Raw genomic sequence first — 22,172 nt, forward strand, 5'->3', positions numbered from 1 at the left:
CCTGTAGCCCTCTTTATGAGTAATGAAGATACAACTGCAAACAAGGTCTTTGGACTCCCGGGCAAGAGGTCTTGCCACTACATCATACTTTCCCAGTTGTTAAATAATAATACCGTAACTAGGTAGCTGCCCAGGATGAAAACATGTGAGATTGCATAAAATGTGACTGCCCATCAGATGGCTTACGTAGACAACAATGTGGTACGTTGGAGAAGAATTGATCACTGTATCTTGAATGATAATTTGTTTCTTGATGGGAGCAAATTCTGACTTGGAAACTAATTCTAGGGTACAAAAGTGAATGAAGTGTCCAGAGGCAGACAACAGGGTCGAAGAGTTGGTGCCCTAGGGTCCTTGGGGGGGGCGGGGGGGGGGGCAATAGGGTAAGAACTGGAACTATCAGTTGGATCCAAGGGTGAAGAACTTTAGAATGACAATTAGAAGTGGATGGGCTGGGCCAGGCGCGGTGACTCACACCTGTAATCCCAGCACTTTGAGAGGCCAAGACAGGTAGATCACGAGGTCAGGAGATCGAGACCATCCTGGCTAACACGGTGAATCCCCGTCTCTACTAAAAATACAAAAAATAGCCGGGCGTGGTGAAGGACACCTGTAGTGCCAGCTACTCGGGAGGCTGAGGCAGGAGAATGGCGTGAACCCGGGAGGCGGAACTTGCAGTGAGCCGAGATCAGGCCACTGCACTCCAGCCTGGGTGACAGAGCGAGACTCTGTCTCAAAAAAATAAAAATATAAAAAACAGGGTGGCCTGTCGTAAAGAGATTAGTGACCACAGGATCCAAGAAATACACACATGTAGTTAGGAAAAAGAACTCTGCAGTGGTGCATGGAATGAATGGGAAGGTAAGACATCAGGTAGTTAGGAAGAGATTCTTGTAGAGCCAAGATCTGTCCTCCCTCCACTGGGGGACTCACTCCCCTAGTGATTCTTCTGTTCTTCCTCCACTGGGGAATGTCACTCCCCTCATGCTTCTTCCTCTCTTCCTGTTGTCCTCTTTTTCCTTTGTGTGCCTGTAATGGACACTTTTCCATCCCGCATCTCTTGGGTTTTGGAGATGGTAAAAATGTTCTTCCTTAGCCCACCAATTCTTAATAAGCTTCTGTCACCTTTTCACAGTTCTAATATCCAGTTTAATGAAATATCGTGTTGTTCTTTAATCATCATGATTCTGGGTTGTTGGAAATCAGCAAACCGTTGAAATGCTAGAGACTTGTAGAAAAACAAATTCACTTTGTTTCAGGCCCTACGGACTCCATCATTGCAGCTTAAGATCACCATGCGTGTGCTTCCTCTCACTTCAAGTTCCGGTTTTGTCTGACTGACCCTTCCAGGCCAGATAGTTCTCGCCATTCCTGCCTTCCTGACGCCATCTGCATTTGGAATGATTTTCACCCCAGAAGAATTAGTTGGACGTTTTCTACTATGCATACCATTGCTTTCCTCTTACCTTATTTGTAGTTTCTTGCATATCTCACATTGAGAACTTCAGGCCCCTGCGCAGTTTAACATGCCCTGCAATATTTTATGCTCATTTCACTATTTCAAAATCCCTACCAAAGGCACCAGTCTTAGTATAGACCTTGCATTAACCTTTTCAATGCTCTGCCGAGCATCTACGTTAGAAAGTCTCTAGACATATATTTGCATTTATTCTCATCTTTTATTAAAATACATTTCTTTTCAAAGTTTATGCCTGACTTAATGTTTTTCAGAGTGGTAAATGTCTTCACTTTATTCTTCAAAAAGGAAACAAATAAAATGCACAGACCTGAAGGAGACACCTCTTTAAATATTGTATAGTCCCAGCACTGCTGTGCTTCAGTGCTACCACTCAATTGGCTGAGAAGGCTGCTTGGCATTTCTGCAGTTAATGCTTTGCTAGTGGTACGTTTTCTCGTCATTTTTGGGTTCACTCTCTGGGCCTCTGGTTGGTGTGCTTAATATGGACATTATCTAGTGAAAATGCCACATTTCATAATGTTAGAACAAAGTTTCACAGTAATTGCCTTTGAAAGACATTTGCAGCTCTGCATTTACAACTTACTCTCTCGCTAATGCATGGCAAGGTCAGAAAAGTAGCAGGCTTGTGGGTAAGAAGAAAAAGCCGTCCCTCTTGCTCATAATGATTTAGGTAGTTGGGCAATTAGGCAAAATACACAAATAGTAGCTCCATGTTATATTAACTGATTTAGCCATGGGATGTAAAGTCATAGGGAATGTCATCTGCTGGGGGCAAAACACAGCGCTAGGTGCAGAATGTACTGTATGCTTCTACACAACAGACTGTATGTAGTTTCCAGCAGAATTATAGTGCTTATTTAACTTGGCTCTCCAATGCTCCTGTGTTGCATTGGTGTTGAGAAAGCAGGTTAGAAAATGTTAAGTGAAGGAAAGAAACTTCAGGAACAAACTTCCAAAAACATAGACTGTATTATTCAAACAAAGAAAAAAATAAAAGCACACCCAAGGACAGGCGCGGTGGCTCATGCCTGTAATCTCAGCACTTTGGGAGGCCGAGGCCGGAGGATCACTTGAGCCCAGGAGTTCAAGACCACTCTGGGCAACATGAGGAGACCCCATCCCTTCAAAACATAAAAAATCAGCCACGCTTGGTGGTGCACGCCTGTAGTACCAGCTACCCAGGAGGCCGAAGTGGGGGAATCGCTTGAGCCCAGGAGGTTGGGGCTGCAGTGAGCCATGACTGTGTCACTGCACTGCAGCCTGGGTAACAGAGGGAGACCCTATCTCAGGAAACAGAAAAAAAAAAAAAAAGCACCCCTCGCCAAGCCCTGATTGGGGAGTGGGGAGTTGAAAATACACGAAGCAGTAAGACTTCCTTGTTTATTTCTATGTCGAAGGCAAGGCAGCTTAATAGAATTTGAATATAACTAAATCCATCCACTTAGCGTAACTATGTTCCTCCCTGTAATGCAGTAGCCAAAGGTAATCTGCTTGTGATGCACTTTCTTTTATGATCCCAGCAAGTCCCACATTCTGGAAGCAAATGTTATATTTACCATAATCCATGAAAGGAAAAAGCCCGGGCTAAAAATACAGAACAGAACAAATGTAAAACACTACTGCTGCTCAAGGTTTGTAATTGCTCTATAAGTGAGTCTCAGGCATCTGTGTGGCGGAGATACTTTTATGTGTTGTTGAAAGAGCTGGCTGAGCTTCAGATGGGTTTGCAGGAGCGTCAGGATTCAGGAGCGTCTCTGAAATGTGCTTTGTGCTGACCAAGCAAAGAGCAGGTTGTATGCAGGACTCCCACGTTTGAAAACATGACTGCCTGGTGAGTGATTGCGTTTAATATGGGAATCAGGTAAAATTGTCCGCACAGAACCAGTTGGTGGGGTGGAGATAGTAAAGGATAGAATTGTTCTGGGAAATCTATATTCTCAAATCAGCTACTGAAAGAGGGTGGGGACGCTGAAGGCAGGAAGTGGAGAGCGGAAGTGAGCTGTGGGTGACTGCAGAGAGATTTTAACACTCTGTGCAGGGCTCCCTTCAAGCTGAGTGTAGAACCACTGCACATAAACCAGACATGCTTTAGAAAATCCAGCCAGGCCTCTGTGGTAGATACGAAGTTGCTTCATTTATTTTTCTTTTTTTACTGTCATTACCAGTACTGGCTGCGCTACTGTAGCGTTCTGGGTGCTGGGGATCAGGTTAGACCCGGTAGCTTCTGTTTAAAATGTGGATTTTATATACGTTGTTTACATTGTATGAGAAACAATTATTCCTTATGTATACCTTTTTCTTTTTCTAACTACTACTTAAAATCCAAGAACATTGTGAGAATACCTACCTGTACTCTCCTCTGGTACTGCTAGATGTGTAAAACATTCCACGGAATCCTTACAACAGCACAGAGAGGTGGGCCTCCTTGTACTCGTTCTGTTGCTGGAGGATCTGGCACTCTGATCCCATCCCAGGATTGCACAGCAAGAAAGCTTCAAGAGCTGGGATTTGAACTTGGGTCTGAAGCATCAAAACCCTCCCTCTTTTCCATTTACTACACTTCCTACAAATATTTTGTAATATGTTACAGAGATTCATTTTAATGAATGAATGAATTATTCAAATAATGACACTTATTAGCAGCATTTTCCACACATTCATGTGAGGGTTTTCCAAAAGGACCCAAAGTGTCATTAATCGAGCTTTCTACCAGGGTATCTTGTCGAACATACGGAATATGTCTGTATCACTACACGTATCCTAAAAAATGGATAAAATAATGTGTAAGCATAGCTGTGTTTCAGGTCCAAACAATCCAACTTCTGTAATGAAGAAATATTTTTGTTATAATCTAAACAAGCAACTTTGTTTTGCCTTTCCATTTTATTACTCCTTGTGTGGCCTGTGTGTGGTCATGCTTAGCTGGTGGAAGGGAACTATTGGAGAAGAATATCGTGGGGTCAGTAAGCCACATTCCATCGTTCCCCAATGGCGACACACTCATGTGCTCTGTCGGTGATTTGTTACTATATACCATTGCTAAATAATGGAATCTTTCTCATAATCTAAGAGGACTTTTCAGGATTCTTTCCATGTGAGGCCAGAGGCACCTTGACTCTCCCTGTCATCAGATAAGCCCATCTTGCATTTGCAACCCATAGCCACATCCCCAAGTGTGTTTATCCACATAGTGTTATCTTTGCCTGGGTGTCCTGATAGCATGGGTGAAAAGTAAGGCAGCTCAGCGGTCAGCCTGTAGCCATGGCGTGTGACATCAGAAAGGTTGTGTTTATTTGAAAGAAGAAGATGGAGCTGATTTGGTCAACGTAGTTCTCTAAATTGACATTCGGATTGCAGGATGCCTTAATGAAAATTACTGGAAGTCATTAGAATGAGATCAGTGCCTGAACTAAGAGACACATTACTATGTCCTGTTTATTTATCTGATCAATCTGTGATCCGTCCACCCAGCCACTCCCTGGAACATGCCAGGCTCTCTGCTTGGGTGCCAGGACACACAGCGAATGAAAAAGGGATGATGGATTCAAGAGAAACTGCTACTTGGTATTCTCAGGTTTTTGTTTTTGTGAAGGACGGTACTTTGGGAAGAAGAATCATAGCTTTTCATTTGCTTTGGCTTTGCACTCTTGGTGAGAAATTGTGATGCCAGCGGTAGTGGTACTGGCACAAAAGCAGTGTCTGGACAAGTCAAATGGGTTGCATTTTAGTTTGTTTCTAAATATTTAAAGAACACTTACTTTAAGATTGTTAGATTTAGAGGTAGAAGTAATTAAAAACCAACGCTACTTCCCTCCTTTTTTGTTTCTTTTAATACTGTGAACCCCAGGAGCTTCTGTAGTCATTAAAAAATAGAATGGTTGTGCAAAGCTTGTCCCCATAAGCTTTTTGGAGTGTGGCTTTTATGCATATAAACCAGGATGCCTTTGTTAAGTAGGGTGAGTCTTTTAAAGTGATTTGGTTCAGTGTTTCATAATCACATGGCAGTGTATGCAAGGCAAGTGGATTCCTCTTGTATTTAGTGCAGAATTTAAGTTACAGAAACACACATAATCACGGTTTGCCGATTTTGTTAAGAGGAAAGTGTCCTGATTATAATTATCTCCACGGCAGAGAGTTGAGATTTCATATTACTGTATTACTTGCAAATCCATTTTTGTGAACACCTGACCACAGGTCTGTAAAACTGCCAAGCAGAGCCTTGCCTGGGCTCACACACAAGGCAAGATTTCCTTCCTCCCAGCAGGAGGCATGGCACAGTGGCAGCAAAGAAGCTTCTCTGTCCCTTAGAGGGCCACAGGGCAGAACGAGGAAGGTGTGTGAAATAGTATCCGTATGCCAGCTAGATTTTACATTAAAAGAGTACGAGAGCGCTGCTGGTTTATTTGCATAAATGAACAGCCATGGAAGTGACCCCAGGATGGCAAGAAGAACGGGGCTTGATAAGGAAGGGGCTCCTGTGTTTTTTTCTAAATGTGTGGATTAAGGTTCCTTGTATTACAATTGAGAGAGTAAAAGTTATTTCAGCCATACTAAATTGGTATTGTGGGCAACAGTGAGGACCCTAAGCTGTGGGCATTGCTCATTGTTCAGATTTTGCCAGTGGAGGCCTGTGGCTGCCTTCACACAGCACAGAATGGAAGGCATTGCTTTTGCTGACTGGTCTGGAATAGGCCAAGTGTAAATATTAGTAGTGAGTTTTGCCCAATATGCTTCTTTCTCCTATCTTTAACCAACAGAAATACAGGGCTGTAAATAATTGAAGCTGAGACTCATCCAGTGTTAGAGACATATATGAATTTTAATCATAGTCAAGGGCAGTTTGATACCCTCGCTGTCTGCTGGCAAAGCGATCCACCTTTTATATCTTGGGTCACAATAACATTGTGTCCTTTCTCATTCTTGAGATGCCTGGCTTCCTAAAATGACCATCTTTATTTAGATTAAGGACCCATTTAGAGTAGTTTTAATAATGTATGGTTTCATACATAAGTGGTTCCATAATTTATTTCACCATTATTCTTGTCTGTCAGGGTTCTGGAATGTTTTTGTTAATTAAGGGGGGAAAGAGCAGTATCTGCCTCCAGCCAGCCAAGCTCATTGCCCCTGTTGTTATCGATTATTGTCTTAAAAACAAACCAAAAAAAAAAAAAAAAAAAAAAAAAAAAAAAAAAAACCACACACACACAAAACAAGCCCAGTAGCCTGTCAATAAGGGTCACTTAGTATATTAAAAATTGCCTCAATAAACCTCATCACTCTGGTATCACTAGGGACCTGGCTCTGAGCTGGAACGCATTTGTCCTGAGTTATAACCCATTTAGGAGAGTAACCCCCTTGTGAGTGCTCCCCAGTCCCTGCCACCACACTGGCATTATTGACAGGTTTTTTTTTTTTTTTTTTTTTTTTTTCCCAAGTCAGAGTCTCCTTCTGTCACCCAGGCTGGAGAGCGGTGGTGCGATCTTCGGTCACTACAACCTCCACCTCCTGTGTTCAAGCGATTCTCATGCCTCAGCCTCCTGAGTGGCTGGGACTACAGGTGTGCGCCACCACACCCAGCTAATGTTTGTGTTTTTAGTGAAGACAGGGTTTTGCCATGTTGGCCAAACTGGTCTTGAATTCTAACCTCAGGTGAGCCACCTGCCTCAGCCTCTCAAAGTGCTGGGATAACAGGCATGAGCCACCACGTCTGACCTATTGGCACGTATGTTAAGGAAATGTCCGCATCCTCATCAGCTGATGCAGTTTTACTTCCCACACAGCTGAATGCCCAGATCTGTGGGTTTCGTGTAATCTAGGTGAAAATTCCTCAAGAAGAAATCTTTTCTATAAAGTAAGTATGAGCCCTGTGGCCAGAGGAGGTGGGATTTCCAGAAGCAGCGTGCTAAATAAACCCGAGGCTTTGCGCTTTGTGAGGGGGGCTTTGGGAAGCATTTAGTGTTCCTCTTACTGCTGCCTCTCCCGTGCTCTGCTCTCACTGACTTTCTTTGGCTTCTCATGTTCCTGTGTGCTGAGGTAGAACGTTTCCAGGCTGTCCACAGAGATCACGATTCTTTGGGTTGCTAATGAAACCTCTGAATGGAAGCCTCCAAAACAAGCTGATCGCTAAGTGTGTGTGTCATTATAAGCCCATAATTAGGAAGCTACCTCATCATCTTGCATCTGCCCCGATGGAAATATACTGTCTTCAGATATTCAGCACTTGTCAGCTGATCTCCAGAAAAACCCTAATGCCTTTCCCCTGTTAAATACATCCCTGATAATACGGACACAGAAAAGCTCACAGTTAAATTTCCCAGGGGAAATGTGGTTTCTGAAATTGATACCATATGACCCTGGGAGGGGAATTAAAATTGTTTTTGTGGTAATATGGGTTGTTTTTAATATTTCTGTATCATCCTGTCCTTGGTGAGTTTTTAGCTTTCAACATCAGTGATCTCTGTTTCATTGTTGTCTTTACCAATGTAAGACACAAATCTTTCCAAGTAGTTCTGTTTTCCCTAAATCAGTCATCTGGAAAATACACACACACATTGTGATTTTCAAAGAAAACATAGAGCTGAAGGAAAGAGCACAGGTATCACGTTTTTTGTGGTTTATAATCTTTATTTTGACCTAGTTACTTCGTGACGCCCCTCCCAGCATAGTAAGTGTGTGCATTGCTATCTAAACATGAACCCTGCGTGCCATATCTTAGAGGAGCTTGCGATCCACCTTGTTTTGGAAAGACTTCCTTCATAGTCATACTTGAATGACTTCACTGATTTGGGAATTCCCATTCAGTTTCTTTTGTTTGATTGACCTTATAAAATGGTCTGCAAGAACAAATATACAAACCTAAAATCTGAAAGATACTTTTGACACCATTCAAAGTGGAGATTATGGTTGAACCAACAGCGGCTGCACTGAGCTCCGGGTTTCAGATCAGCAGTTGAGCTGCCTTTGTGTACCCAAACCTCCCCATGTCAACCAGCAGGAAGAAAACAAAACACCTGGGCAGCCATTTGTTTTCAGTTTTCGCTTTTGCATTTGCTTTTGAAGTGTGCTGTGCAACGCTTATATCATAATCTGTTTATTTCTCTCACATACGTAACTCCTGTCTCTCCAAGGAGTTCATTTAGCAAATATTAGGAATTCAGGAAAATTATGATTAATTTTGGGGCCCCACTCTAGACCTGTCATTTTAACACTGAAGAACTACAGTTAGATCTTTTGTGTGGTTATTAAAAAGAACAGTAATTATTTCAGTAGTGTAAAAATATCAACAATGATTACAGGTGACTTTTTGGCTTAAATATTCAACTCCCTAACACCTTTCAAGAATATTGTGAGATCATAAAAATTTCAGGAGCAAAATAAAGAATATTAGTTAAGGAAGAATGAGGCTATTTAACTGGTTAGACTTGTTGGTGAGAAAGGCATGCTGTTTGTAGTCTGTTTCCATGACCACAGCTGTTTCCCCACCCAGTTTTTAGTAGTATAATATTAAGCCTTAATTTACAACTGAAAGATTTCCATCTCCGGTCCCATAGTTCAAATCAAGTTATTAAATTTAAACCTTACGGCTTTTCCTGTATATTCCCTGGATTCAGATTACCACTTTGGCCCCTATGAAAGAATCGTGTTGCCAGTATCCCAGGCTTTGTGTGTGCTTGAATGGTTTTTTCTTCTGTATCTTTTCCATGGATGGGATAACCGGGAAAGAGACCAGGGAGTGTGAGAGTCAGTGACGATATTGTAGGATTTTGCTGTTGTCGACAGTTTATGGATTATTTGTTTTGTATTGTTTTTATTTTGTCTTTTGGCAAGGCTATGTTCGTTCCAGTTGAGTGAGGCGGATAGAGTTTTGAACTCTGGACTCTTCCATCACCTTATTCCTGGAGATGTATCAGTAGCGTATACACAGGGGACCCTATGTATGGCCACGAGCCTTGGTGTAGAACCTGTGGCTCCAGAGAGCCAGCTGGCCACAGAGAGCAAAAGATCATTTTAGTCTTGAACTAAAAGGAGGAATGAGGTTGCTTTTTCTGGACCAAACCCTAGCTTGAGTCCCTGGATCTTTACGTCTCATGGTGAATTGAGTCAAGGGAAAAAAAAAATATGTAAGTCAGGGCTTTTAGGAAACAGAATATTCTTTCTCCTAAAAACAAGGGTGTCTGGTTTAAGCCATTTGTTCTTTTCCCACTCTGCCCTGAGTCTCACTGTGGTCATGCTCCATCTTGCGACATGGGAGAAGTAGCCCCCTCTCTGAGTAGGAGGCAGGCCTGGGACAGTCTACACAAGCCTTACAGAGTTAGAAGAGAGCTTTCTAAAGAGAAAAAGAAATGCTGTCCAGGGAACAAGAATTTCTGTAGTTTCTTCAAAAGCTACACTGAAAGTCCTGTCCGTAGCACCACGGCCCAGTTAAATCCTAGACCTTGGGTTTGACTCCTGTGAATTTTCCTCTTGAAGAATGGGCTTGGCAGGGAGTCAGGTAGGAGTGAGTGGATGGGAGAAGACTGGGGCTGTTCCGCATGCAGGGGTGCAGCCAAAAGAGTTGCCATGCCCGGTGAAAACATACTCATGTAGTCACTGCAAAACTGGACCAAGCTTGGACAGAGAGAAAAGAACTTTGTGACACCTCATTCAAGACCTTGAACATTAGGTTGTACAAGCTACTAAACAATGAGGAATATAAGAGCAGTGACAACGCGTTGTTCGTCATTGTGTTCTGAACACAGTACGTGACACCAAGTAGGTTCTCAGGAAACAGTTGTTAAATAAAGAAAAAGTCGGTGGGAAGGATTAAATAATGGGACTATAGCAAGATGTCAAATAGCATTAACTATGCAAGTCTGTGTTGTCTTTCTGGAGAGACTGTGACTTGGAAAATTATCCTTTTAACTTCCCACCCTTTTAATTGTCACTTTTTAACCTTTTAACTCAGAATCCTAAAGGATGTACTTGAACAAAAGATAAAAATCTGCTGTATTCCTTAGTAATCTTTTCTCCCAAAAAAGGAAATTTTTCCTTCAGTTACTTTCTGTAGCCTCTTTCCTTGAACTGTGCTGTAGTTCGCAGTTCCATAGTCTCATCTTGTGTCTTCAGAATGTATCAAACTTACATAACTCTTGTCACAGTTGTCAGTTTCTCTGACCTGCTAAAATTTCAGTAGCACCTGTTTGGCTGTGGAATAGGCAAGGATGGCTGTGGACTCTGGCAATCCCATTAGAGTTATCCAGCAACCTAGCCCCGAGGGAGGTGGTGGGCTCCATTAATACAGGTACCATGAGGTTGGCTGTGGCATTGATTTCTCTAAAGCTCATCATCATCCACGGTCAGACTTAGCGAGTAGAGCTCTTAGCTTCCAGAAACAAAAACAGATTCCCTGGACCACATTACAAGAACAACTTTTATGACCAAGTGAAGTCAGGTATTTCTGAATGTCAGCTAAAGCCTCATTCAGAGCCATTGGCCCATGCCTAATTTTCCCAAGAAACTGGCAATTTAATTTTTTTGTCGTTGCTTAGGTTGACCCACCACATTTAAGCCATTCTAGAGGGGCCTTTCACCTGTCCCCTCTTAAATATAGATAGATATTTTTGAATATTCTCTTCCAGGTATTTTTTTTGAAAGGTTATACATATGCTAATAGAAAATAGGCTTATTATTTGAAGCACAGAGCTGCTTGTCACCGAAGCTTCATTAACACCGTTATCACCGTCTGACATTTATCTTATAATTTTCTAGAGCTGACTGTTGGGTCTCCATGGAAACCCAAATTGCAATAGAAACAAGTAGGATAATAAAGGCATCCACCAAGATTGACAGCATGCAAAGCCCAGCTACATTTGTTTATAGTTCCTTCAGTAGCTACAGCTAGAGACAGAGAACACGCGCTTTGTGCCTTTAGAATTAACTCTCTTGTGTCACAGGTCGTACCTGACTCTGCTTATGTGGCAAGTTTACCCTAACGCCCTTGGTTCTGTTGTTGCTAATGGAGATGCTAATTTTCCCTGGAATTATCTCATCTAAAGGCATTATGAATATTGGATGTACAATTAACCGTGATCATATTTGGATCCAAGAAGAAACATTCTTCCTGGGTGATTCTGACACCGTGAAATGTTGATCAGTCCCTGAACTGGCATCTTGTGGTACCTGAATGGATTTCTTTTTGGGTAGGGGGAGCAACCGCAGAATCGTACAGTTTTTTTTTCCCTTGAGATCGAGGAACCTGTGCTCTTTCAAGTTGATGACTTCACATCAATTTGGTTGCTGCCTCAAAGCAAAGAGTCATGAAACTGGAGTGGGTCCAGAGTGAATTAATCTGAAATTAATTTGATTCTGAAAGCCTCCATCTGGCTGTGTTTGGGAAAGGCAGTTAGACAGACATATAAACACATGATCATCTGTATTCATTGTGCCAGATGTAGTGTCAAAAAATGAAGAAATGGCTTTAAAAAAATCGACTATGGGGAATTTTGATGTAATGATATTCAGCTTCTTAGTATAACAGCCATTCTAATTTAGCACGTAATTCTACTTTTACTCTTATTTGTTTAGGGGGTTATATCTGATGGTGTGTGTTTTAAGAAATAAGCAAATTAAGTGTCAAAACCTATTTTAATTGGTGATTTAAGATGATAAATGGAATTTATGACTTGGCTGAGAGAGAGAAGAAGCAAAGAGACAGGACCTGTAGATTTCCAAATCAAAATGTAGTATTTGGTACTGATTTCATCTTAAGATACAATTTAGGGATTTAAAAACCAGCAAAGTAAAATATCATTTGGACTTTGCCTTTTGAGATGTGGTTTTGTAGCATGACAGACCAGCATATTTGCATGGAAGGGAAACGTGCAGGATGAGGTGGCCTGCAGAGAACTCTGGAAGTCTTCTTGCAAATTGCTTTGAGACTGTCAGAGAGGCGCATGTTTTGAACTGCTGTCGAGGAATTCAGTGCAGTCACTGTAGTGCATCTGATTGCTTTTTGTTGTGTCCGGACAGGAAAATTGTAGGAAATGTATGCTTGTCCCTTTAGTGGTATCAGTCATCTCTTGGGGGCATTTTATATCCAATTTTTAAACCTCACCAATCATCTTTTGTGATGTGTTGAAGAGAAAGAACTAAAGTTTACTTCTGGATTCACGATACATTATTGACTGAAAAAACAAACTCCCAAAAGGGAACAACTTACTGCTCCCATGTACTCCACCTGTCGCCCTTATTTCTCCTGGACAAATATGACAAAAACAATCACAGGTAGGGAAAAACCCAGCAGAATACTCAGCAGTATTAACCCAAACAAAGCCGAAGAGTTTAGGCAGAGTCAGTTGTTGCATTTAATGACAGAAAATTAGGTGGTACACAAATCTCGACATGTGAAAACCAGAGTAACATCTCAGCTCATCCCTGAGGAATGAGTCAGTCTGATTAACTAAGTTTGCAGTATAGTTGAAAGCTTCTCCTTTAAGGCACCAATTCTCTTTGTTGTCTCATTTTGAAGGAACGCTTCTTACAATAAATTATATATTTCCCGGCCTCCTTAAGCAGAATTTATTGAGCTTAATGTGACCCCTTAGATGAAACAAGCTTGTCATTATACAAATTAATAATTCCGCTGTGCTGCTGTCCTTGAGAGTGGCTAGGGAACACATCTGAGTCCCTGCTACGGGTGGGCTTTTCACCCTGAGGCGATTTCAGACCCTGGTGTCTGTCCCCACCAGGACCTGGGCCTGCCTGTTACAGAGCCCCCCTTTCATGTGCTCCTTGTCTTCTGTGGGTTTGAAATGCAGGTGATCAGGCTGTGGAAAACCAACGTGAGAGATCTTGGAGGAGTGGGTTGAAGAGTTCTCCAAAGACCTCAAAGTGCAGAGCATCCGGATGGGAACTTTGTGACATAACGTTTCTGGCTGCTCTAAGATCATTTTTTTTCTTTATGCTGACTGTTCACAAATATTGGAGTTTGAAGGCATTTTTGGGAAAAAGAAATACACTTGAATGTAATAAATACATACCCATCTTCACAAGTGGGTTCTGTTTTCTTTCTAAACTACTGTCATTAATATGACGTAATTATATCCCATGGACTGTCAGCTTTTGATTTTCCAGATCAGTGGAAGGAGACAGTGGCGTCCGTAATCTCCAGTGCATTCACATCAAACCTCACGCTGCTGGCTGCCTTCCTTAGCCTGGCATTTCATTCCAGTTGTATTCCTTGATTACACATCATTTACGACCGAGACAGGTAGGCCAAAAGCAGGTTGAGGAGAGACCAGCCTTAGATTAAATTCTGCCATTGAGAGATGATAAAATGAATAATGAATGGGCAGATAATCAACATTTAACAGAAAAGTAGGTGGAGTTCTGGATGCCGGGCAAGCACAAAGGTCAGTGACGCCTTTGTCCTTTAGTCCAAATTAGGAAAGCCCACCAAACAGTTTTATATGAATAATAATGTAGTGAGAACAAGAGGATAGCCAGAATCAGGACAGTGGCTGTGCAGGGACAAGTGGACCCAGCGGGCATTTGGAGAAAAATAGGCATGACTCAGTAACTGACTAGTAATAGGTGTATTGACTCTCGGATTTAACAGGACAGCACTGGACGGGATAACGTGGCTCTTAATAATAGTGGCGACGGATCACATGACATGTGATTTAATTTTACAACTTTGAAGACTTCTGGCTTGCTGTATTAAATCTATTCATTCAGTAAACGTGTGTTGAGGATGTGCTGAGACTATCCTCACCTTCCGGATGAGGCCTTCCCTGACCACCTTATTTAATATTGCAACCCTCTTATTTAATACCCAGCAACCCCCTCCCCTGCAGGCTTTATTTTTCTCTGTCAAAATGGTCTTTTTAGATCTATAAGACTGACTTATTTGCCTATTTCATGCCCACTCTAGAATATAACTCCATAAAGACTGTTTTACCCCCACTTTAGTCACTGTGGTAACTCCAGCTCCTTGAATTTGTCAGAGTCGCTTCATAAATATTGATTAAGTGAATGATTGAATGAGACATCCCTGTCTTCAGGATTTCACGCTTCCACCATGCCCTTGATGGGGGTTCCATGAATCACTGCTTCTGAGGTTCCGCGGTCAGAGAAGAGGAAGGCCAGAGCAAGCAGCCAGTCTGCATTATGCATATGTTCTGTGTGCAGCACCATTTTCGGTCATGGATTGTTGGTTGGGAAGGGAGTTTGAGCCAGTATGAAAGACAGAGAAGAATGAGTCTAAAAGCTAATTGGAGGAAAAGAAGACAGGAAGAGATCAACTTTAGGTGTCCTGAATTTGAGGTGGTGCCAGAGTGTGCTGTTAGATTAGAGTTTAATGGTCAGGATGAGGGCAATTATTTTCAAATACTTGAGAGTAAGTGACCTCTCCACAGGATTCCCACTGCGTGTGAGAGTGAAGAGTGGAAATGGAAGGGCCTTTGCGGGACAGGCTCCAGGGGGTGACATTTCAAGTGCAGGTTGGGGGATAAGGCTGTGTCCCCTGTGCAAGGTGAGCCATGCACCTGACAGCCGTCGGCGCCAGACTCTTTGCTGGTGCTTCTGTGCCTCTCACATGTGTGGTTGGAGAGGAGCTGTGCCCTGGGACCACGTTTCCCACCTTCCCAGCTCCCTTCCTTGTTAGAGCCAGTTTTTTCTCCCCAATTTTTTGTTTTGTTTCAATCCCATTGCCAACTAAGTGAAATGGTACAGCCCGTTGTCTTTTGGCTTTGATACCCGCCACCCACCGCCGCCCCCTGCAAAATTTCACTGAAACATTGCTTACAGGGATGCAGTGTGGTTTAGAATGCTGAATGCCCAGTCCCCTTGGCTTAATGAGTCACTTGTTTCTACCTTACTCCAGGCCTTTATTTATTGCTCTATTACAGGCCTTATCACATTGGTTTTGGTTTTTTGTTGTGTCCATATCTGTCCCTTCTAATTGGCTGTGAGCAGTAGCAGGACATCAACGACCTATTTTTCAGCTCTCTCACCTTCAAACCTAGCACTGTGCCTGATATAAAGCAAATATTCAGTAACTGAGAATGAGAAGGAAAGAAAAGGACTCAGGGTAAACCTCAGTTGTGTTTAAGATTCTGCAAAGGGGAATAATTGGCTTTCACCACCCACATTTCTGAAGCATGTGGAGAGGGTTGTGAATCTGCACTGACCATGTTCTCTTGCATAAGTAAGTCCAGGCAAAGTATCTTCAGTGGTAAAAACAGAAGTTGCCTGCCTGGAGAAGCACAGTCACCGCAACCTAGTCTGCAGGGAATCAGATGTCGTGTCTCTTTGGTTTGCCCCTCTTGATGTCGGTCCTTTAATCATTTGTTGTTGGACTTTTGGATGCAGGGGGGACATTTGTGTTAAAAATCATTCTTCATCTTGGGAAGCGCCAGCCCCTGTTGAGTTTCCCCCTACATTTGTTTTCATCTTATCATTTTACAAGGATTCTCTTTGTAGTTCACTTGTGGCCAAACCAGTCTGCTGTCAAACATCCAAAGAGCCACTTTCAATTAGTTGCCCATAGTCAACAGGTGGCTTCAGCAGCATCAAGCCATTGGCAGGTAAGTCAGACTGGAAGGATACCCTAGACCTGCCACAGAAGCAGGGGCTCCTGGAGGAATTTCCTGTCTGTAAAGTGAGGGGCAGTCACACGGAGCTCAGCCGCAGGAGAGAGGATTCATTGGTGTGCGCCCCTAAAGCACTTTGGGAATGTGAAGCCCTCAATAAATCTTCTTTGTGGTGATTATTTCCCTGTTGCCATTTCTAAAAGTTCATCTAAAACACCTACCTCTCCCTGTGCAAATGCCTCCTACTTGGCCCTGAAGTCCACTGAACTATTTCTGGTAAATCACAGAAGGAAATGAGTTGCCTGGGTGAGGGCTGTCTTTAAGCTGCCTCCTTGCTCCCTTCGCAGGGAGGGTTATTGTCTGTTCAGCCATCAGGTACCCCGTAGATGTCTTCAAATTTACTTCTTTGTGGGGGTTTTTCAGCTTTCTGCCTTTTACTAGCAGTCACATTGAGATAAGGTAATAAGGTTTGCCTTTTACTTGGTGAGTCCAAATGCCTATGTTGTGTGACCTTTTCTGCAGGAATAGTTCTCTCCAAGTCTTGGATGCCTTTTACTCTGGCAAGCATTTGAGACCCCCGACCAAACACAGTTCAGCAGTACCTTTGGTAATCCAGCAGAATGCCTGTCCCCAAGAACACAAATGTATTATTTCTTAGTTGTCTGTGAATAACAATGATGTCCTGTACATTCTTAAGAAACTATGTTTTTAATTTTGTCGAAGTACAGGATTGATCATAAGGTATACATATATATGGATATATGGGAAGCCTGAACCTTTTCTTCAGAGGAGCTCAAGCTATTTAATGACAATCTGACCGTTTGGAGAAGGGCTTTGACTTTGTAATGTTGAGGGTATTTGCTCTGGTTAATTTTCCGTGTGAATTCACTAGCCGACGTGTGGCCATCTCAGAGATGACTTGGGGCCTCATTCCATAATGTATGTGGCATTGACTCAAAAGGTTTTGCTGCACATAATAAATAGTAACAATACCTTCCACGTAAATAGGGGAGTGTCATTATTTTCACATCTTTTTGGTGGTGTAACTGATAAAACATTTTGTTAAATTTACCCAAAGTTTCCAGCAACCCCAGATGCCACTACAGTTAAGACATTGCTGTGTCAGAATGGGGGCAAACTCTGCCCTGCCGAAAAGCAGTCACGGAAGACAGACGCTTTTTTCATGATGACTGTGAAGCAGTGCATTTTAAAAGGGAGTTGCAATTCCCAGAGCTCCAGGTTGGATGACCACTGACTCCTCTTCCTAAATCGAAAGGCTGCACTAAGTTTAGCATGGACAGGGAGCCTCCCGGGGGTGGAGCCTGAGTTTCTGATGTGTTCTCCAGCCTGCAGTGTGGGAAGGAGCTGATGCTTAGACCTTAGTTGCCCCACTGCCAGTCTGTTGGGAAGAGATTTCTCTTCTTAAATAATGGCCACACCAAAATGGACAATGTAGAGATTGTTAATATTAATGAATTGCATGTCTGTCCTGTTACCCGCCAGAGGCACCAGGCCCATCGCCAGGTTCTTTCTGCTTTTGCCTTAAGCAGCTGAGTCTTGGACAGTTTCCTGTAATAACCAAACAAAGCCTGTTTCTTCGTGTGCTATTACTTAAGTACAAGTGATATTTAAAAATGATTCCTGAGCCCTCTGAAAGAGTGGCTGGTTAGCTACAGAAATGATGGGACTGAAGTTAGGACATTAGGAAGAACGGTAGCATACCTGGAGAGAGATGGGGCTCTGGCAGCACCCCAATTAACCGGCCACTCAGTGGCCTGTCGGAGCCTCCAGGCTGCTCTCCACAGTGCCAGTGACACCTTGTCAGCTCTCCAGCCTGCAGCCTGTGTCACCTGTGAGCCGGAGGGACTGAATTGGACACAGGCAAGGAATCACAACAAGATTTCAGGCAGCTGGTTATATTATCTAAATTATCTTTTCCATGAATCTCTCTGGGTCCAGACCATAGCCATAGGATTAAAGAAATGAAGAGCCAAATGGGGCCTATACTCTCGATTTGTTTTACAAGTGAGAAAACTGAGGCACAACAGAGTGGTTATATGATTAGCCTCAGATCCCAGAATTAAGTGGTTGCTGAGCCAGGATAAGAACTCAGGCCTGCTGGCCCACCGTTCCCTGACCTACTGTTGAGGGCCTCAAGCACTGATGGGGCTTTCCTGGCCCCATATTCTTGCATTTCCAAAGCAAACCTCCCATGCAATGATGTTTAGATAAATCTCAACTCTAATCAGTAAAAACCAAGCAAAGGACAAGTATATTTGCATCTACAACTATTTAGGTAAACTGAAGTTAAATAAAAATTCAGTTCCTTAGTCGCATTAGCCACATGAAGCTAGTGGCCACCATATTGGTCTGTGCAAATACAGAACATTTCCATCATGACACCAGGTTGGGTAGCACTGATGTGGATTACCCCAAGGATCAAAAAAAAAAAAAGTGTTAGAGTAATAATAACTACCAGGATGATTTTCTATCTTTACACACAATTTTTCTAAGACAAGGCATTTTTTGTGTACTTCTTGATTTCGTATGCATTCTGAAGATGACATTTTATGTCTTTTAGCATTAGTATAATAGTTTATAGCCATTTGGCAATTCTCGTAGCCATTTTGTAAGTTTGTTCTTTTTATACAAATGAAGGAAACACAACACAGAAAGCCGCCCACAGAACAAGATAAAAGAATAGAAATTTCCATTCTTTTGTTTGCATTCTTCCAAAGGAAGCCTGCAAATCACTGGTCCTTATAAAAGCTTGTTGTCCTAAAACTAGTAAAGATAATAATATGTTGAATCAATTATTATAATAGTCTACTGCTTAGAGGAACCTCAGAAGATTTTGCATATACTCTGTTGATCTAGTTCTTTTTCCTCTAAAACAGGGAAGTAGGTCAGTGCCTGGGTTAAAACTAAAAAGTAAGCACTCATCGTTTTTCTGAACATGATTTCATTTTCATCTTGTCTGACACTGAGAATACCACTGCCCACTGGCGTAGTGCTTGCAGACTTGCGGTCTTATTCCGTATGGCATCTGTCTTAGAGGAGCCTTCTAGCTGGCTCCTTGCCAAGGGTACTAGCAGAACTGGCACTCAGGATCTCATTGCAGTTTGTAGGCAAGGTGCCAGCAGAGATGTGTGCGCATGTGTCCGGGGACTACAAGTGGTCACCGGGTTGGGAAACGTCAACCTGGAGAAACCCAACTCACAGAACGTGAAGCAAAGACAGCTGACCGTCACCTCTCACTGCATCCACATTCTCTAGGCACCTTTTGTGTGACATTGGAAAAGTCAGTGTATCTCTGTGACTCTCACTGGGTTCATCTCCAAAACAGATCATGATGCCAATGGGAACCGTTGAAGAGCATTGTATATCGAGTACTTGGCAAAGGTTTCTGGCAAAAAGGAGCCCCTCAATAAATATTATTTGAATTTGGATGTAAATTCTTGGACTGTAAGAGGCACCGTACTGGGTGTTGAGAATGGCTAGGGAGTGAAGAGAAGCAAGCTAGTCTGCTTTTCTAAGCCCGAGATGAGGTTCTTGTAAATATGAGATCTTCTCAAGGGTCTTGCTGAGATTTGGGGTGTCTATTCCTGTAATTAATTCTCTTTGAAAAGCACATTGGCTTTCCATAGTTTCGAGCAGGTCCCTCCAAAGGTTTAACTGTTGAACACATAATTTCTGGCTTGCTTAGAAGTGTCAGTGCTACAGCCCCATGAGGATGAAATAATTCAGTGAGTCTCCACTAAAAAGGAGCATCAGCCAGGGAGAGAGTTGGGAGTCCAGAGCAGGATTCGGTTGGGTGGATGAGAAGGGAGTAAACCAAGCTCCTGCAGCACTGTCGGGGTTCATGGCACGTGATTCAGCAGCGCCAGGAGAGTGGTCAGTGGGACAGGACCACCCATTTTGGCAGTGCCAGGAGAGAAGTTGGTGGGACAGAACCACCTATTTTGGCAGCGCCAGGAGAGTGATCAATGGGACAGGACCACCTATTTCGGCAGTGCCAGGAGAGTGGTCAATGGGACAGGATCACCTATTTCGGCAGTGCCAGCAGAGTGATCAATGGGACAGGACCACCTATTTCGGCAGTGCCAGGAGAGAGGTTGGTGGGACAGGACCACCTATTTCAGCAGCGCCAGGAGAGTGGTTGATGGGACAGGACCACCTATTTTGCTTTCGATCGGGAAGGTGTGGGGGTGGTAATATTTTAACTTGTACAACAAGTGGACATCACTGGATTTACTTAAGGAAGGGATTGTTCTGCCCTTAGAACTTGATGCAAATCTGTGGAAAAGTTACTTCCGAAAGGGCAGGTAGTCTGGCAAGGATGTAGAGAGAGATGAGAGGTGCTCATGGATGGCTCTGTAGGACTGGAGAAGAAGGGAATCTGCAGAGATGGAGACACACTATGTGACTGAGTAAATGTGGGTTTCAAAGTAGCCTAAAGGCGGCGGGGGGGGGGGGTTGAAAAAAATATAAAGTACCTATCACAATATTTGCTATGTAAGTGATGACTAAAATACACATATTATTATTATTATTTAGGATAGGAATTGTGTTTGAGTCTATACTATAAAAATTTTTTAATTGAAAAGTAGATTTTTGATGGTCATGCATTTCAGATGCTTCACAGATGCAAAGAAGAAATTAACAGTAGGAAACGCTGACAGTGACAGAGCCCCTTATTTTGTGCCGTGTCTTGTGTTAAGCACACGAGTCTAAGAGGTGGAGTCCGCTATCCCCGTTTAACTGATGAAGAGTCTGAAGCCCAAAGTAGCACATTTAGGAGGGGGGGCTGTCAGAACTCAGAGCCCCTGTGCCACACTGCCTCTAGATGAGAGGTCTCCAGGCATCAGTGAAGCATGGCTCATGGGAGGAAAGACATATGTACACTAGTCACATACAGGCCAGAGGCATGAGGCATTGGCTGGCTCCTCTATTTCCCTTACTTGATGCATCTTGGTGAGTTTATATTTTTCAAGAAAGAATAAATGGCCTCTTATTTGCAGAAGCATTGAAGACTGCTTGCTCTAGAATTCTGAGTTCAGACACTAGAACTAGTACAATGCCACTCCGTTCTCCATTGTGTTACCTTCTGCGCTCCGCAGATGAGGCGCAGCAGCCCAATTTTTTTCAGCTTCTCTTTTCTGTTAGCCGAGACCCGTGGCAATACTTTCCTCTTTTCATTCTAGCTGGTTGTCAACAGCGGTAACCACAAGTCTTTCCTGTCCCAGAAATAAGTCTTGCCACACTCTCAACCCCCGACAGGGTGTGAACATGACATGCCGTACTGCAAGGGGCTCCTCCGCCTCCGCCCCACCGCAGCCACAGACCCACAGGGTTCAAGTGTTGATTGAATTCTCAAAGAGCAATTTAAAAAGGATAGGTGCACAAGAACTAGATAAACAATCTAGCTCTAACATAAACAAGCATTACATTACACCAAAATTGTTGAGAGAAGATTTTGTACTCAATATTTTATTCAGCAGAACATTTTTTGTAACAATAAGGTTGATTAGAGCAAGCTCTGAAAGTGCTTCAAGTTAGACAGTCTGATTGTTTATTTCAAGGATAAAAAATAAAGTGGTAAAATAGGGGGATGTGAAGAAGTAGAAATTGAAGCCAGGACCTAGTGAAGAGTATTTGACATCACTTTGCTCTCCAGGTTCAATCTCATTCAGGATTTTTCCTTACCATAGGGTTTTGGCTTTTTAGCCATGAGTATCTTGTTTTTAGAGGCTTAGGACCATCCTAGACCCACAGCAGATTTAAAGTGCTCTGATGGTGTATTTGTCTGATGGTTCATTTTAACCAAGTAAGTAGCTCTCTGTAAGATCTTTGTCTACCTTCTTAGTAGTACCAGGAAGCTACGGTGAAATCATGTCTGGCCCTTGCAGTTTAGTATTAGTTAGCATGTCCCCTTTCTGACCTCTCTGCTTCTTGGGGTGGGGGTACTCATGGAGGAGGCTCTGTAGGGGCAGCGTCTGCCTGCTTTGTTACGGCGCCTTCTATTTTCACAGGCTGAGAAGCTGGAGCAAGCGCGCAGTGCTGCAAATGAGTGCTGCCGAGAGGCATTCAGCCTTGTCACTTGGCAGAGTAGCTGGGTTCGG

General features: G+C 42.9%; 1 protein-coding gene across 16 annotated transcripts in view; it reads left to right on the forward strand.

Annotated features, from left to right (window-relative positions):
* CELF2 (CUGBP Elav-like family member 2) overlaps window positions 1-22,172 on the forward strand; it is an 866,203-nt gene that overhangs the window by 673,610 nt on the left and 170,421 nt on the right. The window contains exon 1 of one of the 16 annotated variants that reach the window (XM_050802676.1): window positions 440-3,311. The exons of the other annotated variants lie outside the window; for them this stretch is intronic. Coding sequence (XP_050658633.1) covers window positions 3,301-3,311 — 11 coding nt within the window. The 5' untranslated portion in view covers window positions 440-3,300. Of the gene's footprint in view, window positions 1-439; window positions 3,312-22,172 lie in introns of those variants that run through there. 16 annotated transcript variants of the gene reach the window in all.

The sequence above is a fragment of the Macaca thibetana genome, chromosome 9 (assembly GCF_024542745.1).
Source record: "Macaca thibetana thibetana isolate TM-01 chromosome 9, ASM2454274v1, whole genome shotgun sequence".
In the NCBI taxonomy this organism is placed as follows: Eukaryota; Metazoa; Chordata; class Mammalia; order Primates; family Cercopithecidae; genus Macaca; species Macaca thibetana.